The sequence below is a fragment of the Lactuca sativa genome, chromosome 2 (assembly GCF_002870075.4).
Source record: "Lactuca sativa cultivar Salinas chromosome 2, Lsat_Salinas_v11, whole genome shotgun sequence".
NCBI lineage: Eukaryota > Viridiplantae > Streptophyta > Magnoliopsida > Asterales > Asteraceae > Lactuca > Lactuca sativa.
In genome coordinates, this window is record NC_056624.2 from 220456145 (window position 1) to 220480350 (window position 24206).

Here is a 24206-nt window from a genome sequence, read left to right on the forward strand (position 1 = left end):
GCAAGGCCCAGTATGTGCTTTATATGTTATTGTATGGTATGTGGTAGTTTGGGGAGCCCACTAAGATTCGTGCTTACAGTTTCAGTTTTGGTTTCAGGGTCCTCAGCTAGCAAGGGAAAGGGCTCGGGATGATGGCGTGGCACCCACCACAGTTTTGGCCTGGAGTTAGACTCTGATATTTTGTCACGATTTGACATCAATTGTGATATGAGACATATTTTATGATATTTTGAGACACATGGCTTATGGTTTTATTATATGATATTTGAGACATATTTTATGATATTTTGGGGGCAAGGCCCCAGTTAGTCCGAACTTCGGTCCGATGCAGGGGGCAAGGCCCCAGTTAGTCCGGACTTTGGTCCGATGCAGGGGACAAGGTCCCAGTCAGTTTCCGAACTTCGGTCCGATGCAGGGGGCAAGGCCCCCAGTTAGTCCGGACCTCGGTCCGATGCAATGGGCAAGGCCCAGTATGTGCTTTACATGTTATTGTATGGTATGTGGTAGATTGGGGGAGCTCACTAAGCTTCGTGCTTACGGTTTTCAGTTTTGGTTTTAGGTACTCAGTTTTCAAAAGAGGAGCTCGGGAAGATTGCAGAGCACACACCATAGTCAGTTAGCCTGGGATTGTTTGACTCTGATAATGAGATTATGTTTTGAATTTATACTCGAAAAATTATGTTATGACTTATGATACAATTTTTATAAATATGATTTCAGTAATGTTTTTAAAGAAATTTTTAGTCGTGATTTTTGGGTCGTTACAATTTGGGTTGAAGTGGTTGAAGGATTTATGGGTTTATGATTTTTGGGTCGAAGGGTTTGAAGGGATGAACATGATTGTGTATGTGTTTTCTGATCTAAAAAACCCACACATACACAACGATTGAAGGGTTGGAGAATTTTTGTTCAGATCTAACAAACACACACACACACACACACTCACATGCAAATCTGAAAACATTTTTGATGAACTCATTTTTCAGATCTAGTTGTTCTTGAATATGCTCAATTTGGGTTGAAGGGGTTGAAGAATTTCTGAGGAAAACACATGAATCTAGGTGTTTTTTGTTTATGTATGTGTTTTTTTGGTGTTTTTGGTCGGAGACTCGCCGGAAAAGATGATCGGAGTCTCACCGGAGCTCACAAGAACGCCGAAAACCGGCTAAACCTCCGATAATATGTCATAAGGATGTTTTTTGAACAGTTAAACAAGTTCAATGGAAAAATTTGGATAAAAAAAAGTCAATGACTAGAGATGTGTACAACTTAAAAAATATGTTACCCTTATTTAAAAAAAAAAAAAAAAAAAAAAAAAAAAAAAAAAAGTGTGAAGAGAGAGAGAGAGACGATGGTGATCATCGTAGCAGAGGGAAGGAACCTCTCGTAAGAAACGGTTTTTATGTCCCTAAAAAATGAGAAAACTTAAAGTGAAAAAAAAAATAAAATAAAAACCTCTTTTATTATAATAGAGATTTTTTGTTGGGCCCATTCCTGAAACCACCTTGGACAGATATTTTTCTTTGTTTTCAAAATAATCCTATGACTGCCGTTTACTTCATCGTAATTTTTCTTCCATTTCCTTGACCACATACATCTTTGTCGTTTACAACACAAACAAAAACACTTTCACACAAAACAACCTTTTGAAGAAAAGAGTGGAAACATTGAATTTAAAGGAACACAACAATTCTAGTTGTCATCATCCCATAGCGCATGGCACCTGCCTTTGGAACTTGGAAGTACCTTCGAACGACTATCCTTAAGAGAGATTAGCATCTCCATGAATCTCCCTCTCCCTCAGCTGCCCCCACCTCCTAATCCTTAACTGAAGTTGAGCCATAGCCGCCAAGAACCTCACCGTCTGAGCCGTCGTCAATATCCCCACCACCTTCGCCACCGTCTTCTCCCTCAAATAATCTGCACACCCAACCAAAAACTCCATATGCTCCGCCATTCTCTCTACTGCAGTATCCGCTTCACGAATCATGCCATTCACCTCCCTTCCTCCCATCCTCGCCATGGCCAGCATGGACGGCGCCAGTACCTGCTGCTCCAACCTCGCCAGCCTCTCTGCAATCACACTCTCGTGGTCTTTAGTGTCCACCGTCAACCTCTCCATCCTCTCCGTCTGATCGGAGCTCAATTCCACCCCACATTTACTCACGACGTGGAGGGCAAGACCCGGCTTGAACCCAGACAACCATAGGAAGGTTCGCTCATAGGAGCTGAGCCACGGTGGTGACATAATAAGAAAAACATTCCGGCTAGAAACTCGGGCCTTGGCAAGGAAGTATTTATGGTAGTGAGCCATGACTAGGCGAATGAGTTGTTTGTGTTTGGACTCGTCTTGTTGATCCGGGGACTGAAGAATGTGGAGAAGCTGATGAAGGTAAAACTCCAGTTGGGTCACCCATTCCATGAAGAAGGTCTGGAAATTATGGAGTTGAGATCCGGTTGTATACTCCATATATGGAAAGGTTTGATTGATCTGCATTAATGACGGAGATGATATGGGGTTTAAATAGTATGCCCGATCAAGAATTGCTTAATCTGTAAGAATCTTGAATCAAAATTGGAGGGAAAGTAGCTGATGGAAATCTTGGATTTTTCTGATAAGAAAAGTGGTATGCTTCTAAGGATTGTTTCTGTGTTGAAGAAGAAGACACGCGAGAGGGTACGGAAACTGTGGAGAAATCGACTGCTGATGATTATAATATTAGCCCCAGCAGACCGAAGCTGCCCTGTTTCAGTTGGTTTCTGGTTGTATTGCATCATTTTATTTATTTGTTTATTTTTTTTTTCTTTATCGTTGTACGTGAAGGATAAAATTATAAATGAATATTACATCTTGTCTCTAGGAATAATGGAATACAACAGTCAACTTAATGTTTCATTGCTCAAAAAGTCCACATGCATTTTAAAAACCATGACTTATCCTTTCTTTCAAAACTTAGGATAAGTACTTTTCCGAAACAGAACTTCGTGATGAAGTTTTATGAACAAACGTATTTGTCTAATTCTTCATCATGTAAACAAACTTGACACATTTAGTTTTATAAACCAACATGTTTACCGTCAAGTCAAGCTTCAGTTTGTCTTTATATTTCAAAGAAATACGCATGTACCTATATATATATATATATATATATATATATATATATATATATATATATATATATATATATATATATATATATATATATATATATATGGGTAAAGTGAATATAACTAACAACCTTATATAAACTTAGGTACCTAACCACATTATACTACATTGTTTTGCATTATATTTCCATTGCAATCGTTTAAGGTTCTTAAACTTCAACCCACAACTTGATTTATTTCCAAAATTTTCAGACATTCACCATTATATTCCTCCTACACCATTTGATTTGTAACAGTAGTATATGAAGCCCACCAGGGGGTCTCCAATAGAAAGACGTTATTTTAAGGAAGATAATGGTGAAAGTCCAAAGATTTTGGAAGCAATCAAGTTATGAGGTTGAATTTTAAGAACTTTGGGTGATTACAATGCAAATATGATACAAAATTACGTAGTATGATGTGGTTAGGTACCTAAGCTTATATAAGGTTGTTAGGCATATTCACTTTTATATATATATATATATATATATATATATATATATATATATATATATATATATATATATATAATAAACTTTAAAATTTGGCCATTTAAAATTGGGGCTAAGCTCTTGCTTAGTTTTACAAAGAGCAGAGCCGGCATGTGAACAAGGTCTTCATGAGTTTGTAACCGACGCTTACGACTTTTAAACCTGATTATTTGATATTTATATGGTTTGAAAAATTGATTTACTAAAAACTCACTACAAGAAAAATAATACTTAGTGACGAAAATAATGTGGTCACTTACAGTATAAGAGTGGTCACTAAAATGATTTTTAGACAAAAATATTGTTGGTTACTTTCGTCACTATAGGTTTGTCACTAATTTTGATTAGTGACTGAAATATATAAGTGGTCGCTAATTAGAAGTCGTCATTGTTTTATCCAATTAGTGACCATAAAAAGTTGTCACTAATTTGCCCATCTAATGACTATAAAAAGACAATTGTTGTATTCAACTAGTTGTTGACCATAAAAAGTTGTCACTCAGTTATTCAATTAGTGACCACAAAAATCGTTAGTGATTTTGGTTGTTATTTCTTGTATTTAATCCATTTAAGTAACTAGCATAAAAGTTCGTCAATGGTAATATATATATATATATATATATATATATATATATATATATATATATATATATATATATATATAGAGAGAGAGAGAGAGAGAGAGAGAGGTTATTTTGTTTTTACGAACTATTATGTGCCAGAATGCATAGATCTGGACCAACGGATAGAATTAATCAATGGACATAATTTGAGAGTGTATGATATTACAATGGGATAACATGTACCATATAATCACACAAATTTACCAAAAGGGTATTTTGGACAATAAACCACATTTATAAAAGGAAATTTTCGGATTTTTAGGGATAACTAATTCTCCTAATTTTAAAAATCTAGTTTTTTTTAATTAATTCAATTTTAATTCTAACGTAATTTGTAAACATAACCGATTTTATTTTGTCAGAATATCTTTTTTTTTAGAATGATGTTCTTTTAAAATTTTATTCTATTAGAATATTATTGAAGAATAACAAAATTCTTGAATCTGAGGTTGAAAAATAACAACATTATAATATATTCTTAAACATCTGAACTTAAATACAAATTCATATATACTCTTACAGACTAAAAGTCTTATATATTTTAATATAATTATACTGTAATGACACTTATCACAAAGACAATTATCTAATCATACAACTCCTACTGGTGGGTTGGCATTGTGGCCGTAGGCCCACCACTACTGGAAAGTAACTCACCTCGTACGAGTAGTTGCTGATAATCTGTGCGGGAAACCTTTGTCTGCTACTGCTCCGGAAATCCTCTGGCTATAATCCCCACAAAACACTCAGTCAGAAACTGATATCTACTCTTAGGGTAAAATGACTATTTTACCCCCAACCAAGTCCAAGTCAAAGTCAACTGCCAGTTGACCCGACTCGCCGAGTTGGGCCGTCAACTCGCCGAGTCCATAACCCTTTACACGTCCTTATCCACGCCCCGACTCGTCAAGTTTGGCAACGACTCGACGAGTTCCTCTTCGATATGAACATCGAATGAACCTTCATCCGACTCGCCGAGTTGTATGAACAACTCGACACCTTCATCTGATAAACAAGTTCTGACCTCGACTCACCGAGTTGTATGAACAACTCATCGAGTTCATCTTCAACCATAAGGATATTGTCTTCGACTCGCCGAGTCTGTTCTAGCACTCGTCGAGTCCCATGAACTCCATGTCTAAGGCTAAGTCCAAAACATTGGGTCATTCCTTAGGACCTTCTACAACCCTTCTAACACCCAACTGATTTGTTTTGACCCTCAACAGATATGCGACTTTATGCCTTGGACTCTTCAAGTCCCAAGAACGGACTAGCCGAGTCGATAACGTCCACACCCTAAATCCTCGATTTCTGATGTACAACCTTTGACCAAAAGACAGATCCAAGCCCCTAAGCTCGATCTAGCACGTAAAGTTTTGAACTTTACATGCACGCATGGGACTTTTGAGCCTAAAAGGCTCTAAAATGGCTCTTATGTTGCATGGGACCTTCCTTGGGTGCAAAAGCAACCCAAATCTGCCTTGTGACTCCTCCCAAGACTTAGATTCGAAGTCTTGACCCACAACCATGTTTGCAATCATGGTTGGCTACCTCATATGGCTTAAAAAGCCCTAAATCTTCCCCAAAGGGATCTAACAAACAAGTAATCAAGGTACAGACTTTATACCTTTCAAAGACTGCAAATGATGAACCAAACTCAAATCCTTCAGTCTCCTCTTGATCCTTCTATGCTCTTCCTTCTTCCTTAAGGTCAAAACCCACAAAAATCACTCAAAAGCCTTAGATCTTGCACCAAAACACTTAGGGTTTGCTATGGAGGGTCTCTGGGAGCATTAGGGACGAGTGGGGGCTGAAAGAGATGATTAAATAGGGTGCAAACCCTCAGATTAGGGTTTTATCCAGTCAGAGCCTACTCGTGGAGTCCAGGACCCGACTCGACGAGTCCATCACTTAAATCCCGCGTCCCACCTCGCTTCTACTCGGCGAGTTGGTCCTTCAACTCGCCGAGTCCAAGGCCGAAAATGCAAAATACTTAAATAAAAATACATACCAAGAACAAGGTGCTACATATACATATTCTAAAAGAATATCAACAAAAATGAATAAAATTCTTAAAAAATAACAACATTCTTAAAATGTGAGTGTAATCAATCTATTATGCATTCTTCAAGTTATTCCTATCAGGTCTTCAACACATTCTTCCAGTCATTCATATCATAGATACAAAAAAAAAAAAACTAAGAATTGTTAAAAGCATGTTATCACTTTATATATTCTGGCAGAATATATAGAATATGACAGAATATATACAATACATTTACAACTAGAATACATAAAATACATTCTAACATAATACACCAAAATATTAAAATCAATACCGAAAACCACCAATACCAATATCAATTGCTTTTAAATTTTTCTGGTCGAATCAATTTGAGCATAATTAAGTTGATTGAAAATAATGAAGTAAAAATACATAGAAAAAAAAAAGTTATGAATTAAAAATAAATTAAATCGACGCAATATAACTAAGATCATAAGCAATAAAAATCATTCGTATGTTTATAATAAATTACTAAATACAGTGGCATATGTGGAATCGAAAATAAGCACACAAGTTAACCATATATGTAAATGATGATATGAATACCTGGGAAGTTGTCGTTCCATTTGCATATGTAGCCTTACTTTTGAGCAATAATTATTTTCTATTTTGTGTTGGAAGAACATGTATTTTCTATCCAAATTCTTCTCGATATGTTTTTTTTAACGAGCGGCGGCAATGATGATAATCAGACATACGTTATGATAATCAGACATAGGTTTTTTAATAGGGTTTTTGACTTTGATATCTTTATTTAAAGGGATAATGAATGTTTTAATTATCTACCATAATTAAATATAACAAATATTACTATTATACTTTTAAATAATTTATTTAACTATTTATTATTTCTAAATTCTTATTGGTCTTTCAAATCACACAATAGTTGCTAGAAACATTTGAACCTAGATATATATATATATATATATATATATATATATATATATATATATATATATATATATATATATATATATTATGAAATATTCGTTTATGAATTACTATTTAATTTTTTATTTCTCTCATAACACTCTATCATTATTTAGCATTATTAACAACCATTTCAACATGTTTTATGAGTGTAATAATGCACCATCATAATGTGCATTCATCTTGTTGGGTTTTATACAAACAATCCTATGTGTTCATGCAACCCTAATTGGATCTATGTTCTCACTATTAGACATACAACTTTATGAACACAAAAAGAAACCTGGGATACTCCTATGATTTTAGAAATCCACAAAGGAGAATACAATACATACCTTTTGTTGTTATATAGCAATAACAACTAGTTCCTTGAATTTCCTTAGCTCTTGAAAGCAAGTACCACAAGTGTAGTACCTCTAATGGCTCACAAACACACTTTGGGTGAGAGGATGAATATGAGAGAGAGGAAGGGAGGCAAGAGGCTCTAAAATTCGACCCTAATAGGGTTTCTCCAAAGGTTTGGTCGAATTTAGTGCCTTAGGGTGCTATTTATACTTAAGGCTAACTAGGGTTTCAAGGGGGAAACCCTAATCCCTTAGCCTAGGGCCTAAGCAAATCCATGAACTCCTTTCCTTAAGCCCTTGGACGAAAACTCCTAGATCCTTCTAGGATTTTCGTTCAAGCCTTAATAAAGGTGATCCAATAGCCCAAACTCTCAATTATCAAATAATTACAAAACAGCCCCTGTACTTTTAATTAATTTCTTTAATCCCGAAATTAATTCCTAATTAATTTCTGATTAAATACTAATTAATAATATGATTCCAAATTAATATATTATTCATATAATATATTAAAAAATCATATTTATACCCCAATTTATTATTCTTAACAATAAACCAGCCTCTCTCCTCAACAATCATCATGTCTAATCACCAGTGTGAAGGCAACCCAAAAGGACCATGCTCACAATCGGTTCAAGTACATATCAAAATAGTTATGGACTTAGACACTAATCCAACAGTCTCCCACTTGGATAAGTCTAATAACTATTATGTGTATGACTTCAGAACCTGATCAGCAATCGTAGCTTTCAAAAGCCGTTGTCAACTCTAATCGTATCAGAAGCGTGTCCTTTAGATAAGGGATCATATATTCCTCCATTCTTGATATCACATAAACGTGAGACATGGATTGAAATCATTCTCTATGTCTATGTGTTGTTTCCTGATTTTCGATTTATGACGACTAACAACAGACTACAATTGAACACATCAAATTAGTCCCGGCTTGGCCAAGCGCTTAGGGTGTCATCACTAAATCATCAAGGGGCCCACAGATATCGCTTTTACCCCACTTTGGGAAAAAGGAACAGATAAACTTCGACTCGATGCTTGCTTGTACTCACTCATCGAATCACACACAACAATAAGTTTTATAACACCAAGTTACTGGTGCGTTTACTTATCATCAATGTGCAACCGACCAGCAAATAACAACTCACACGTCTCGGTTTCAAGAATATACAATATTATCGACTCACAATAACTCGTGATAAAATCCATGAAGTGATTTTTGTGAGCGTGGGTTTAATCCAATACTCTAATCTTATCAAAGCACTCATGAACTCTGCAGCAAACTTGTGTTATGTCTAAACTCTTTAGGCAATCTACAGACAGATTCATGACAGTCTTCCTTCATACTTACTCCCAACGTATGACCGACTGTGGAGGTTCGAATAACCCAGTTATTCTGGAAGTCAAAACATGCAAAGAGAAACACAATGTTAATACTTAATCCTATATGACCCCAAACTTGTGAGTATAAATAAAACACCTTTATTTAATAACCATATTGATTACTCATTATCCATTGTTTAATGTTTCAGATAATCGGCTTTATAACTCAAATTATAATCATAATTGCCCCATGCTCCAAGCATGCACACTTTGGTTTCCTATGGTCCATACTTTGTGAAATATATCAATTGAAAAACTTTTCCAATGAAAATCATTTCACAGTCCCCAATCCTTATAATTAGTGTAAGAATACCAAATTCTTGCCACTTTTAAAATATGTCAAATTCTAATATTTTATTCAATGATCCTTTTGTGAAGTCACGGCACAACAGTCACAAAGAGTCAGCCAATGAAATCACAAGGTACTCTATCAGAAATTGTTACAAAACAATTCTATAGATGTGATGTCTCTCACTCAAAGTACATTCCTTTGAACATCCTTTTTGCATAAAATTTTCTAATCTAGACATGAATTCTTAATTTCCAACTCCCAATTATGGAAACATTTCCATATTTGCCATACGACAACTCATTCTAAATAGAATCTTATCTATTCATAATAATGTCGATATGGTCCATCCAATACTATACTTCCAACTACTCACAAGCGACCAATCATCAGCGAACTTTGGATTGTCCTTTGATAGTTGTTTAATTATTTTAGTCAAAACCGGTTTTAGTCCCTTTTCCTTCTTAATGCCCTTGGTATTTGGAAAAATTTTAGAACGGTAAAATATTATAGCATATGCAATTGTTCCTATACCCGAAGCGTATGGGACATGATGCATAATGTCTCTCATAAAGACGTGATACTTTATCAGGCTTCTGCCATAATATTTTATTTTATGTGCCATGTTCTCACAATTCGAACTATGAAGAGGGATGTCGTAATCATAATCAAATTTTGAGAATGCACTATGTATCCTTGACTAAATTTATTAACATTCCACAATCTAAGCCTTTAGATTTGAAATGAAGCATAATATTCTCTCCCTTAATTATAGCAAAACAACTTTTTCACCCTTACGACTTTGCAAAGTATAACTCTTGTTTTCTATAATTAATATTACTAACTTGCAATATTTACCAAAATAATCATGCTCCCACTAACATGATGATTATTTCGTTATTGGCATAACACTTATGCTCCCACTAGCTTTGACATGTATTCAGAAAACAGTTGAACTTCCAAAAAACAATGCTTATTGAATTCCTTAAGTTCATATTTCTAATACCAGATGCTTTGATAATCCTTTATCTAGGCTTCTTAAACTCATACACCTTTTCTTAGAAAGCTTACATGTGTGTCTAAACAAATTCAGAACTTATGTTACTAAGTCCCAAATGTTCATATTAATTGTCAAATCTCACAATTCGAACTATGAAGAGGGATGCCGTAATCATAATCGAATTTGAGAATACAATTTACACAAATTCTATCTCCTTAAAATCTCTCTTAGTGAAAGCATTTCCTCACAATCATTATCATGAAGGAGGGAAACCTTATGACACTTAGATTTTATGATGTATGCGTTCCTATCCATGTAAATTTGTCATAACAACAATCATAAGAGAATGTTTGTGACAAATCCATCTCATACGGACAAAACTTGTTCAATCTCAATTTCCTGCCTCATGGCAGCATGAGTTCCCACCATTGCTTCCAGGTTGTTAAACAGCTCACCCTTACTTATCAATGTACTTTCCATTGATCAAGGTGCTTGCCTTTATGCGTTCAAATGAGAACTCATAGAACTCACACACATAGTTAACTCAAATGGAATGACACATAAACTAGTGTATGTCAGTCACGATAGGTTATAAACCTCAAGTCGTGCGCTAGTGATGATCAACTAGGTTTATTCTTGAATTTGTTCTTGAAACTTTTCAAGACATTTAAGACTCCCACTGACTCCTTGACATATAAGGTTCTCTTGTCAAGAAACTCTTCTTGATAACAAATATTCAAGAGTTAGTGTAGCTTTTATCAAGACAAAACACTTCACAAAATTGGTCCTAGTTGGTCTTTGTCTTATCCAAGACATCACAACCTACCAATTTCAAATGTGCAAGAATAAGAAAACTTTTCCAAATTCCACATTTGATGAGTGTTATAAAACTACTTAAGACTTTTCACTCAAGTCACAATCTTGACTCTAAGATTTGATATTGGAACGAATTATGATTGACTTCTTGATTTAATATAACGACCAAAAAAATTTCAACCAATTTAAACTAGGGATGAGCTTTGGAACCGGACCGGTTCGGAACCGGAACCGGTTTTCGTATATTATAAGAACCGGGAACCGGACCGCCGGTTCTAGCGCCGGTTCCGGTTCCGGTCCCGGTTTTTCGGTTATTTTTCAAAGTAGAACCGGTTGAAATACAATAGATTATATGCTATTTTCTAGAACTTGTAAATGATTCAATATTTAACCAAATTATGACTTTTTACATTCTAAATTGAGGTACAAACACTAAATTACATGATGAAAAAAGAATCAAGTAATTCCGACTTCATATGAGTGAGTTATGCGTATTTTAAAAGCGGGGACAGATTCCAAAAAAATAAAAAATGTTGAAACAGAAAAAACGCAACATTGATATGTTGTTTTCTGGGGTCTATAACTGATTCAATATCTAACCAAAATATGTGTTTTTATAGTCTAAAATGAACTACAAACATCAAATTACATGCTGGAAAAAAATGAAGTAATTCCGACGTCATATGAATGAGTTATACACATTTAAAAAATGAGACATATTTAAAAAAAACAAAAAAATAATGTTGAAATAAAAAAACGCAACATCGATATGCTTTCTTTCGGGGCATGTGTCTGATTCAATATCTAACCAAAACATATGTTTGTACCGTAAAAAATGAATTACAAACTCCAAATTATATGTTGGAAAAAAAATCAAATAATTTTGACTTCATATGAGCGAGTTATGTGCATTTTAAAAAATGAAAAAAAAAATGTCAAACTGGTTCCGGTTCTTAGAAACGGGACCGGTTTTCATAAAAATGGAGAACCGGTAACCGGACCTATTACCAATTCCGGTTCCGGTTCCGGTTCCGGTTCGGTTCCGGTCGGGTTCCGGTTCCGGCGGTTCTAATGCTCATCCCTAATTTAAACTTTCCAGAAACAACATCGTTTCATTAAGTTATTACAAAAAGGTTTTCATTACAATTATCATCAGAGTCTTCCCAAAATCACATCATAAAACAAAATCACGGGGAGCGGTATGATCACGCCTTTGCCTTGCCACGGTCTCATAAAGAATCTGAAAAACATTAAACCACAACTGTAAGCCTAAAAGCTTAGTGAGATACCCCCAAAATACCAACCACTTATACCATACACGCACAACATGCCATATCATAACAAAACACAGAACAACCATGCACTTCGGGTCTACTGTGTGACTGGTCCGCCGCACCAGCCTTCAGTCCACCTGGTCCACCCTCCGTGTCTAGCCATATACATCGAGCCTACAGTGTGATTGGTCCGCCCGCATCGGGCTTTCAATCCACCTGGTCCACTCTCCGAGTCTACAGTATGACTGGTCCGCCCGTACTGGGCCTTCAGTCGGCCTGGTCCACTCACCAAGCCTCGGCACGTCTGGTCCGCCCTCTTGGGGCCTACAGCCTATCCGGACCGCTCGCTGGGCCTTCGGGACAACCGGTCCGCCCTGGGTATGTTGGCCTACAGCACAAAGCAGGACCCGCCTCAACCCAACCCCAGTCCAACAACCAAGTGCACATAAACATTCAATCATATAACAATTCACATTCAATCAAGCTGATCTTAGCATATCACATAACATAACATCATCCTAACCAGGATACCGACCTAACCGGTCACTAGCATAGCATCATCCTATATACCAGGATACCGACCTTAACCAGGTCTCTAACACAATACCATCCTAACTACCATGATGCAAACATAACAAAGTAATAACACACAACGATACCCGGATCACAATCCGATAAAGGGTCGACCTTGGTGCCTTAGACCCTGTTGATATAGTGAGGATAACTCACCTCGCAACTGCCGAAACTCTGAACTGAAGAAGCAGATTCCCGAATCACCGCCTCACCGAAAATCTCGAACTATCCGAAGCAGCAAAATAACCATTAGACCAAACACAATATCCTTCCAAGGGTAAATTGACCAATTTACCCTTAACTCAATCCGGTCCATGACTAAGGCCCACAATCAAAATATGAAAGGCCCATCACTAGATAATCTCTTAAGCCCACTAATGGCCCAAAGACCAAAAGTCCGAAGCAAAGCCCAATATTGGCCCAATTTACTAAATTGGGCCCACCTCACCAAATGGGCCTAGATCCAAGGTCCATAATAATTAGTGAGTCCACAATACTCCATCCATAATGTCCAGTCATGGCCCAAGATCTAGTAGCCCAACAACAGCTCAATCTCCTAAGGCCCAAAATGAAAACCCAACAGAAGGAGTACGTTGGGCGTACCCTCCTTGGTACGCTGGGCGTACAACGATGCTCGTGAATTGGAAATCGGGACACAGACCCATTACGCTAGGCGTACTCCCAGTTACGATGGGCGTAACTCTACTGAACTACAAATGGCTTTAGCTCTTAAGTCCAAACTTCAGATCCATAGACCAAATATGCCTAGGATTCATAAAGTCTCAAACTTTATTACTTGGGACGTCCATAAAGCTCTTAATCCATTAAGACCTATCTATAACACATGTGAGACAACCAAAGCCCTTGGGACCTCATTTTTCTTACTCAAGACCTCTCTTAAGGTCTAAAAGGACAACTAATCTCAACCAACTCGAAACATGCATTAAGATGAGGGTTTTAGGCACAAGAATGATGTCAAAACTTCACAACACATAGATCTACACAATATGATTATCAAGCTAGAGACTTTTTACCTCAAAAGAGCCTCAGAATATGATGTCTTTCTAGATCTACAAGCTCCAACCACTCAACTTCTTCTTTGACAACTTCCTCTTTCTTCTTCAAGACTCTCTTTTGCCAAAACAAGCTTTCCAAGGCCAAACACACCCAACAATGGAGGTGGGACGGCTATCTAGGGTTTCTGAGGTTAAGAGAGTGCTTATGGAGGCTAGGGTAAGAACCATTAGGTTCCTTATATAGTGGTTGACCCTAAATTTAGGGTTTCTGGATGATAGACGTACGTTGGGCGTACGCCGAGAGGCCTCCGCGTTCCTTTCCTCCACTACGATGGGCGTATGTCCAGCTTACGCTGGGCGTACCTAGCCAAACCCAAGCGCGCATGCAAGGGACCCCTTTGCTAAATTTCCCCCCTTAAGGGACCATTGTTGCCCACATCTTTAATTTACAACCTCTCCTCCATCATAAGTCGTTCGTGCCAAACTCTATATCCACATCAAGGACCGAAACGCCCTTACTCTTGCTCTCGGGAACCCAAAATTAGATATTTCAAGAACGGGGCGTTACATTTAACCATTTCTACAATTCTCGATTCCTCTTCTTAGACATATATATGTACTAAGACTCACTTAGAGGACCAATTGAGAAATAGCTCTTAATCATTAAGACTTATCATAAAACACAATAAAAGGTACTCTCCCTTCTTCTTAGAATATAGAAACTTTTATCTTTCTGCCTACTTGATTCTTCTTATTTGTTCTGCAATTTATTGAAACTCTTTCAATCAACTCAAAATTATACTTAATCTTATAAGTATAACCATATTTACTAAACTTTAGTAAATCATGACGAATATCTTTGTCACTCTTGTGGTAGACTTGATCAACGTACCACCTAGTGTACTCGATCTCCTAGTCCTTCAATTGACACTTTGTCAAAGAATTAGTCTAAATTTCCCAAATGTGAAAGTTTTTCATTCATCATACAACACACGTTGCATGATTCCAAGTTTCTATCCACTTGAAACTTGGGTGAGGAGAAACTCTCACTATTTGGTAAACTCTCGACACTTCCACAAATAACTTAATTAAGAATCCAATCCATTATTGCTAATAATAGAAAGCTTCAAACATCAATTTTTCATACACGCCATTGCAAGGATAAATAAATAAGATAAAATCAAAATTTATTTTATTGCGGAAAAATTTGTCCTTACAATGCAATTCAATTGAAAAACTATGTTATTACATATTTCTTAGCAATCTATTCTAACTTCAAGTAGTAGCTCAAGAATCTAATCTTCAAGCAATGCGATCGAAATCCATTTCTTCACGATTAGATTCAGCTCACTTCTTCCCTTAAGCTTCCTCTCTTTTCTTCGATCCTACAAAACATCAAATGTAATATTATCACATCATGTATTAAGAATCTAGAATAGGAACTTAAAAGAGTTAGTTAATGGATTTTACCTGAAGTAGAGTCATACGTCTTGACTCTCCCATCTCTTAGATTTCTTAGGTAAATAGGGCAGCTTCGTTTCCACTGCCCCTTCTTTTTGGTAATAAAAGCAAATCGACTCTTTTGGAATGGCACATGGAACTATCTAAGAGTTTACCTTTTCTAGATTTCCAATGTCACCATATTCAATGTCCATTATAGTTTGGGAGTTTGATTCACCAGACAAATTTGCTTGACCAGCACACCAAATCATTGTTGATTCAGCAGCTATAAGCAAATAGGTGACATCAATGAGGCTCACGTCATGATCCATCATATAGTACTCTCTAACGAACTCACTATATGATTCAGGAAGCGACTGAAGAACCCAATCAACAGCCAACTCACCTGAAATCTCGACACCCAACATCCTTAACCTATCAATGTGTGACTTCATGTAACAACCCAATTTTCATGACCAAAAATTTCGTTTTAAGAAAACATTACTTTTAGAAAATATTAAAAGCTAAAACATTGTCCGATCAAATTATCACACAAGTGAACCATGTCTAAAAGCCAATTCATACATTCAGTCAAAATATCAGAGTACAAATCCCAGTGAAGCTCGTAAATGCGGAAACCGGAGAGTGTGTGTGTGACGTGCCGCTACCGCGCCGGCTCCTTTCCCCTAGCTGAGGAGGTACCTGAAACCAAAACTGAAAACTGTAAGCACAAAGCTTAGTGAGTTCCCCCATAATACCACATACCATGCAACATATAACAACCATTGTTCAGCTAGGAGTTACGGGCCTTGCCCACACTCGGGAAGATACGGGCCCTGCCCACACTTCGCTAGCCAGGAGATACGGGCCTCGCCCACACTTGTGAAGATACGGGCCCTGCCCACACTTCGCTATCTGGGAGATACGGGCCTAGCCCACACTCCAACCTCGGAGAGATACGGGCCCTGCCCACACTCGACCGCTAACCCGTAACATACAAGTATCACACAGACAACAAGTATAAGCAATTCTATCATATTAACACAATATCATACTTGACTAAACCCAGAGATACGGGCTCGGCCCACACTCTAGTACTAGCATCTCGTCTACACGGGTCGGCCTTGGTGCCTTAGACCCGTTCCTACTGGAAAGGAAACTCACCTCGAAATAGCTGCTGGTATGTGTGGGAATTGATCACCTACTACTGCTGCTGCTGCTCCGGAAACCCTCCGGCTGCAATTCCCACCATATTCTCAATCAAACATTGCTCACTGAACTTTGGGTAAAATGACCATTTTACCCCTGACCTTGCCCTAAGTCAAATTCAGAGTCAACTTTCAGTTGACCTCGACTCGCCGAGTTGGCTTTCCAACTCGCCGAGTCCCTACGCAAACGACTGCCCTGAATCCTGGTCCTACTCGTCGAGTTAGGCGACGACTCGACGGGTTCACCTTCTTAACCAATATTCAAGTCCTTCATCCTACTCGCCAAGTTGTATGAACAACTCGCCGAGTTCATCTTCATCCGATGAACACTTATGCGAAGACTCGCCGAGTTGTATGAACAACTCGTCGAGTCTGTTCTTGATCTAAGGAGATTGCCTTGAACTCGCCGAGTCAGGGCATTGACTCGCCGAGTACCTCCATAGATGAGTTAAGCTTCCGACTTACTGATTCACACCCCGTGACTCACTGGTCACTCGACACTACGAAAAGGGGACAAACTCGGAGACTCGCGAATAGACTCGCCGAGTCATATGAACGACTCGCCGAGTCGTTGCCATGCATCCACTAAATACTCAGATTTGCTCGATTCCATTCCAAGCCATTCATAGATCTGGACTTCTAGGGCACGAATCACACGTAAAGTTTCCAACTTTACGTGTGGATATTCACCAATATGGATTTTAGGGCTCAAAATGTCTCAAAAGGGTAGATCTAGGACTAACAAGCAACATGGGGCCAAAAAGCTAACAGATATGAGCCCCTGGAGCTCAATCTTGCCTAGATCCAAAGGCCAAACGCCTTATTACAACATACAATGCACATACAAGCTTGGGGATTTGACCAAGAAGGACCCAAATGAAGTTTTAAGCATAGAATTAAGGGGAAACGGGTTATACCTCAAAGGAACTGCTGGAAGAACACAAATAATGCTTGGATGGCTTCCCTTCTTCTGGATCTACTTCCTTCCTCTTTCAAAGCCTTCAAAAAAACACACACACTAACCTCAAACTCTCAAAGAATAGCTTAGAACGAGAGATACAGGGCTTTAAGGGTTAATGGGGGCCGGCTTGGGGCTGATAAGTCCTTTAAATAGGGTGCAAACCCCTGAAACTTAGGGTTTCATCCAACAGCTGTGACTCGCCGAGTCCAGGATATGGACTCGCCGAGTCACCAACTTAAACGTGTCCCGGGTCCCGCATCCACTCGGCGAGTCGGACCCATGACTCGCCGAGTCCAAGGCTAAAAGAAAGTAAATACTCAAATAACATTTACGTACCAGGAACCGGGTGCTACACTTCATCTCTAAGACATGTGCACACACAAGTTTCCCATCTTCGTGTTTACTTGCCAAAAGGGCTTGAGTGATCTTGAACTTTTCAAGCCTTCGTACTTGGGGGTTAGGGAGAATAATTGGAGGAGGCGGAGGAAGTGAAGCATGATCTCGTGTTCCTTGATCGAATCGTGGAATATCATCTTCATGTGGAAAGCTTGTTCCACGGGATTTGGGAAGACCATAGTTGTCATACTTTGACATCTACAAAACGGGAGAAAAAATTCAAGTTAGTTGATTGATTGAGTCCTTAATAAATCACCCAAATGAGATATTAAGGCTAGGACCCAACACAATATTCCACAACTTGGGAGAGGGATGTCGTAACCAAAATTTCAAAACATTTGAAGGAAAGTGAATGACGATTCACTAATTTTCCACCATGAAAAACAAAAAAGATATTAGGTTTTAAATGTATTGAAAAATTCCTACATCATTTGAGATTCATTTCACTTTTCAACGGCATGTTTAAATCTTGATATGCCCCATGCGGTGCCACAATCTCCCTGATATAGATGTCGGCCAATTTCTCGGCCGATATGCTCTCCTGAATCGGAATAAAGTGAGCACTCTTGGTCAATCTATCCACGATGACCCAAATCGAATCCACTCCACGTGCGGTCCTGGGAAGCTTTGTGATAAAATCCATCGTGATATCTTCCCATTTCCACAGTGGAATATCCAACGGTTGCATCTTGCCATGCGGTCTCTGATGTTCGGCCTTGACCTTCCTGCAGGTCAAACATCGCTCGACATACCATGCCACATCCCGCTTCATGCAGGGCCACCAATAGTCTAGACGAAGATCCCTATACATCTTCGTCGCCCTGGGATGAATAGAGAATCGGGACTTGTGCGCCTCCTCCATCAAAATCTGGCGCACGCCTCTGTGATACGGCACCCACACCCTATGGTGTAGTGTCAAAAGTCCTCGGCTATCATAATCAAAGGAGGAAACCTGACCCACCACACGCTCGCTCTTCCGATGCTCCTCCTTGATAGCCTCCTGTTGAGCCTCCCGAATCTGCTCCAACAGGGGAGTCACCACGGTCATCCTCATGCAAACGTCCCTGATCGGCGCCGCCTTGCGGCTAAGCGCACCGGCCACCACATTGGCCTTCCCCGGGTGGTAAAGGATCTCACAATCATAATCCTTTACCACATCCAACCACCGACGCTGCCTCATGTTTAGATTCGGCTGATCCATGAGGTACCTCAAACTCTTGTGGTCCGTGTAGATGGTACACCGAACCCCATAGAGGTAATGTCGCCAAATCTTGAGGGCAAATACCACCGCCCCCAACTCCAAATCGTGCGTCGGGTAGTTCGCCTCGTGAGGCTTGAGCTGCCTCGAAGCGTAGGCAATGACATGCCCCCTTTGCATCAGCACCGCGCCCAACCTAGAAATGGACGCATCACAATAAACCACGAAATCCTCTACGCCCTCTGGCAGGGCTAAGATCGGCGCCTCACACAATCTCTGTCTCAGCGTCTCAAATGCAGCCTGCTGCTCGGGTCCCCACCGAAAGACCACGGCTTTCTTCGTCAGCCGCGTCAGGGGCACGGCTATCTTGGAGAAATCCTGGATAAATCTCTGATAGTAGCCTGCCAATCCCAGGAAACTCTGAATCTCAGATGGAGACTTCGGAACCTCCCATCTCATCACGGCCTCGACCTTGGTCGGATCGACCAGAATCCCGTTCTGGTTGACGAGGTGTCCCAGAAATTGCACCTCGCGCAACCAAAACTCACACTTGGAGAACTTGGCATACAAGCTCTCCCTCCTCAGGGTCTCTAACACCTCTCTCAGATGCCCCTCATGTTCCTCCCGGGTCTTGGAATAAACCAAGATATCATTGATAAAGACTATCACAGACCGGTCCAGCATCGGTCTGCATACACGGTTCATGAGGTCCATGAACGCGACAGGAGCATTGGTGAGCCCAAACGGCATCACCACGAACTCATAATGGCCATAGCACGTCCGAAACGCGGTCTTCTGCATATCCTCCTCCCTGACCCTCATCTGATGACAACCCGAACGCAAATCAATCTTGGAGAACCAAGATGCGCCCTGAAGCTGGTCAAAGAGGTCATCAATCCTCGAAAGCGGGTAACGGTTCTTCACCGTTACCTTGTTCAGCTCCCGATAATCTATACACATCCGATGCGACCCGTCCTTCTTCTTCACAAACAAAATCGGGGCTCCCCAGGGCGAACTGCTCGGACGAATAAATCCCTTGTCTAGCAGCTCCTGCAGCTGCGTAGACAACTCCTGCATCTCGGGAGGAGCCAACCGATACGGTGCCCTGGCTATCGGAGCCGCACCAGGAACAAGGTCGATCCTGAACTCCACCTGTCGCTCCGGAGGTATCCCACGAAGCTCCTCTGGGAAGACGTCTGCAAAGTCTCGGACCACCGGAACCTCGCTCACTGTCGCCTTACCCGTCTCCCGGGTATCCATCACATACGCGACGTAACCTGCGCATCCCTGCTGAAGGTAGCGCCTAGCCCTCGCTGCTGAACATACAGCGGGTCCATACTGGGGTCTCTCACCATGAATCACTAACTCTCCCCCGTTCGGGGTCCTGACCCGCACTAGCTGCTGCGCGCAATCTATCACCGCCCCATTAGGACTCAACCAATCCATGCCTATAATCACCTTGTTCCCACGCAACGGAATGGGAACCAAATCTACCAAATAGCGCTCCTCAAACAAACGCAGCACGCAATCTCGAAATATCGTCGATGCTCGCACCGATCGATCGTCAGCAATCTCCACCTCCAAAGGGCAATCTAACTCGCCCGATGACTCATGAAACTTCCTGCTAAGCGCAAGGGAAACGAATGATCGGGATGCACCCGAATCAAATAACACCTGAACTGGGAGGCCGTTCACATGGAACAATCCTAATACATACGTATACATACAGAGCACATATCAATAACATAACATCATAAAAATAAGATAGAGGGAAAGAATCATACCCGTCACCACATCGGGTGCGGCGCGTGCCTCCTCGGTAGTCAGCTGAAATGCCCGGCTCCTCACCACTGGAGCCTCTGCCTTGCCCTGCCGACCATCCGTGATCCGCAGGGTCGCTGGAGCTGGCGCCTTTACTGGCGCTGAAACTGTCAACTGGGGGCAATTGGCCTTCTTGTGGCCCCTCTGGTTGCATTGAAAACACAGCAACTCCAATGTCTGAATAGCTGAAACTGGAGCAGTACAATCCCTACTAAAGTGCCCTGCCTTGCCGCACTTGTAGCAGCCTACTGAACCCATCCTACATGCCCCCACATGCGTCCTACCGCATTTCCCGCAGCGGCTCGGTCCTGACTGGCCTTTCGGCCTACCATCTGATCCCTTGGGCTTCTTCCCCGAAGCCCCTCCTGCCTGACCCTCCTCTAGTTTCCGCTTCCGGATGTGCTCTAAATCTATCTCCCTCTCCCTCGCCGTGGCAATCATGGAGTCCAGGGTAGGGCAAGCCGAAAAGCTAACATGCTCCCGGATGTCAGCTCGTAGCATATCATGGTAACGAGTCCTCCTCATGTCCTTGTCACCGGCATACTGGGGCACCAACAAAGCCCTCTCCCGGAACTTGGCGGTGATCTCCGCCACAGTCTCCGTCGTCTGCCTCATGTCAAGAAACTCCCTGGCCAGCTGCTGAAGCTCGACCGCCGGCGCGAACTCTGCCCTGAACCTGGTCACAAAGTCCGACCAGGTCATAGCCTCGATAGCTGAGGCTCCCAACGAGTCACCCACTGACTCCCACCAATCCCGGGCTCGGTCCCGTAAACATCCTGCTGCATACCTCACCTTCGACCCCTCGGGGCAGAAGCTAGTCAACTGGGCAGACTCGATGTCTGCAATCCATCGCCTGGCAACAATAGGGTCTTTCACCCCATGGAAATCCGGCGCACCGCTGCCCCTGAAGTCCTTGAAGAACAGCGTGCGAGATCCTGACTGGCTAGATGCCATATCACTCCTGAATGCCCGAAGGCGATCCTCCATCAACTCCATGATCCCTTCCTTGATCGACCCAAAGATAATGGGAGTCGACTCAAGGATACCCCTGGTGATCTCTGACGCGATGAACTCGCGTAGCCCCTCATCAATCGGCTCGGAACCTGATCCCGAACCTGACCCCTCTCCTGAACCGCCATCTACCGGCCTTGATCGAAGTACCACCATTCTGCAATACATCACAACAATCATTAGTGATACTGATACTCCCTGAGGGATCACATCTACTTACAAGTTTCCTGGTCTTATCTTGGCCATCCTCAGTTCGGGTACGGATCCTCTGCTTTCAGTAGTACGGGCCCATACTACCTTCCACATCTATCCGTACCTTCTTCAAGGAATGCCTCGACTCCACCAGATCCCTTTCACTACTGCTGATCACTGCTATACTCATCCTAGGCTTGCCCTAGGGAAATCTCTAGTTCCACTCTAACCAGTCCTCAGCTGCTGCAGGCCTCCTTGTAATGCCAGTTAGCCATTACCCGAATACCATCACATGTGACGAGGCTCAAATAATCCTTCGAGTACCCGACTCATCCCTACAACGGTTGGACTCAAACAAGAGCTGCGCAGTAGGATCAAATCCGGCACTCTAAGATTATTCAACTCTGGTCACACGTGACGTGACGCATTCGCCTAATGGCTAACTCCCACTATTCAGAGTCCCACGAAGCACGAAGCAAGCAGCATTCAGATAAGGGTAACAATCTCAATTAACTTTATCTATTTTCAGGAACTGAGCTAGCATAAAGTACTAACTCATACTACCAGGCATAACCTAAGCAGGCTATCCTACTTACTGTTTATTCAACAATTAGCATGCAAGTTCTCATTCAACTGGAACACATAAAGCAGGCGTATAAGGCATCACTCCTAGATCCTTAGTCCTATTCTAGCATGCTGTTCTACAAAAGCTGATAAACATAACATAAACTTGTATGGGTACTTTGGGGATACTTACTTGAGCTCGGTTGGTCGCGCACATCACACACTTCGTTCTTTCTCAAAACTCTTTTCTAATTTTTTAAAGAACATTTTCTTTTAGAAAATCTTTTAATCCCTCGATTTGAGTTCAGACACTCCCAAAGGTGTGTCCGAATCCCTCAAACCATGGCTCTGATACCAACTTGTAACAACCCAATTTTCATGACCAAAAATTTCGTTTTAAGAAAACATTACTTTTAGAAAATATTAAAAGCTAAAACATTTTCCGATCAAATTATCACACAAGTGAACCATGTCTAAAAGCCAATTCATACATTCAATCAAAATATCAGAGTACAAATCCCAGTGAAGCTCGTAAATGCGGAAACCGGAGAGTGTGTGTGTGACGTGCCGCTACCGCGCCGACTCCTTTCCCCTAGCTGAGGAGGTACCTGAAACCAAAATTGAAAACTGTAAGCACAAAGCTTAGTGAGTTCCCTCATAATACCACATACCATGCAACATATAACAACCATTGTTCAGCTAGGAGTTACGGGCCTTGCCCACACTCGGGAAGATACTGGCCCTACCCACACTTCGCTAGCCGGGAGATACGGGCCTCGCCCACACTTGTGAAGATACGGGCCCTGCCCACACTTCGCTATCTGGGAGATACAGGCCTAGCCCACACTCCAACCTCGGAGAGATACGGGCCCTGCCCACACTCGACCGCTAACCCGTAACATACAAGTATCACACAGACAACAAGTATAAGCAATTCTATCATATTAACACAATATCATACTTGACTAAACCCAGAGATACGGGCTCGGCCCACACTCTAGTACTAGCATCTCGTCTACACGGGTCGGCCTTGGTGCCTTAGACCCGTTCCTACTGGAAAGGAAACTCACCTCGAAATAGCTGCTGGTCTGTGTGGGAATCGATCACCTACTACTGCTGCTGCTGCTCCGGAAACCCTCCGGCTGCAATTCCCACCATATTCTCAATCAAACATTGCTCACCGAACTTTGGGTAAAATGACCATTTTACCCCTGACCTTGCCCTAAGTCAAATTCAGAGTCAACTTTCAGTTGACCTCGACTCGCCGAGTTGGCTTTCCAACTCGCCGAGTCCCTACGCAAACGACTGCCCTGAATCCTGGTCCTACTCGTCGAGTTAGGCGACGACTCGACGGGTTCACCTTCTTAACCAATATTCAAGTCCTTCATCCTACTCGCCAAGTTGTATGAACAACTCGCCGAGTTCATCTTCATCCGATGAACACTTATGCGA

At 41.0% G+C, this 24206-nt stretch overlaps 1 protein-coding gene across 1 annotated transcript; it reads right to left on the reverse strand.

The window, feature by feature from the left end:
• Window positions 1-1445: 1445 nt before the first annotated feature.
• On the reverse strand, window positions 1446-2864 carry LOC111901264 (protein DOG1-like 4). The gene has a single exon (XM_023897120.3). The coding sequence runs from the start codon at window positions 2495-2497 to the stop codon at window positions 1763-1765; it is 735 nt and encodes a 244-aa protein (XP_023752888.2). The 5' UTR covers window positions 2498-2864; the 3' UTR covers window positions 1446-1762.
• Window positions 2865-24206: the final 21342 nt, after the last annotated feature.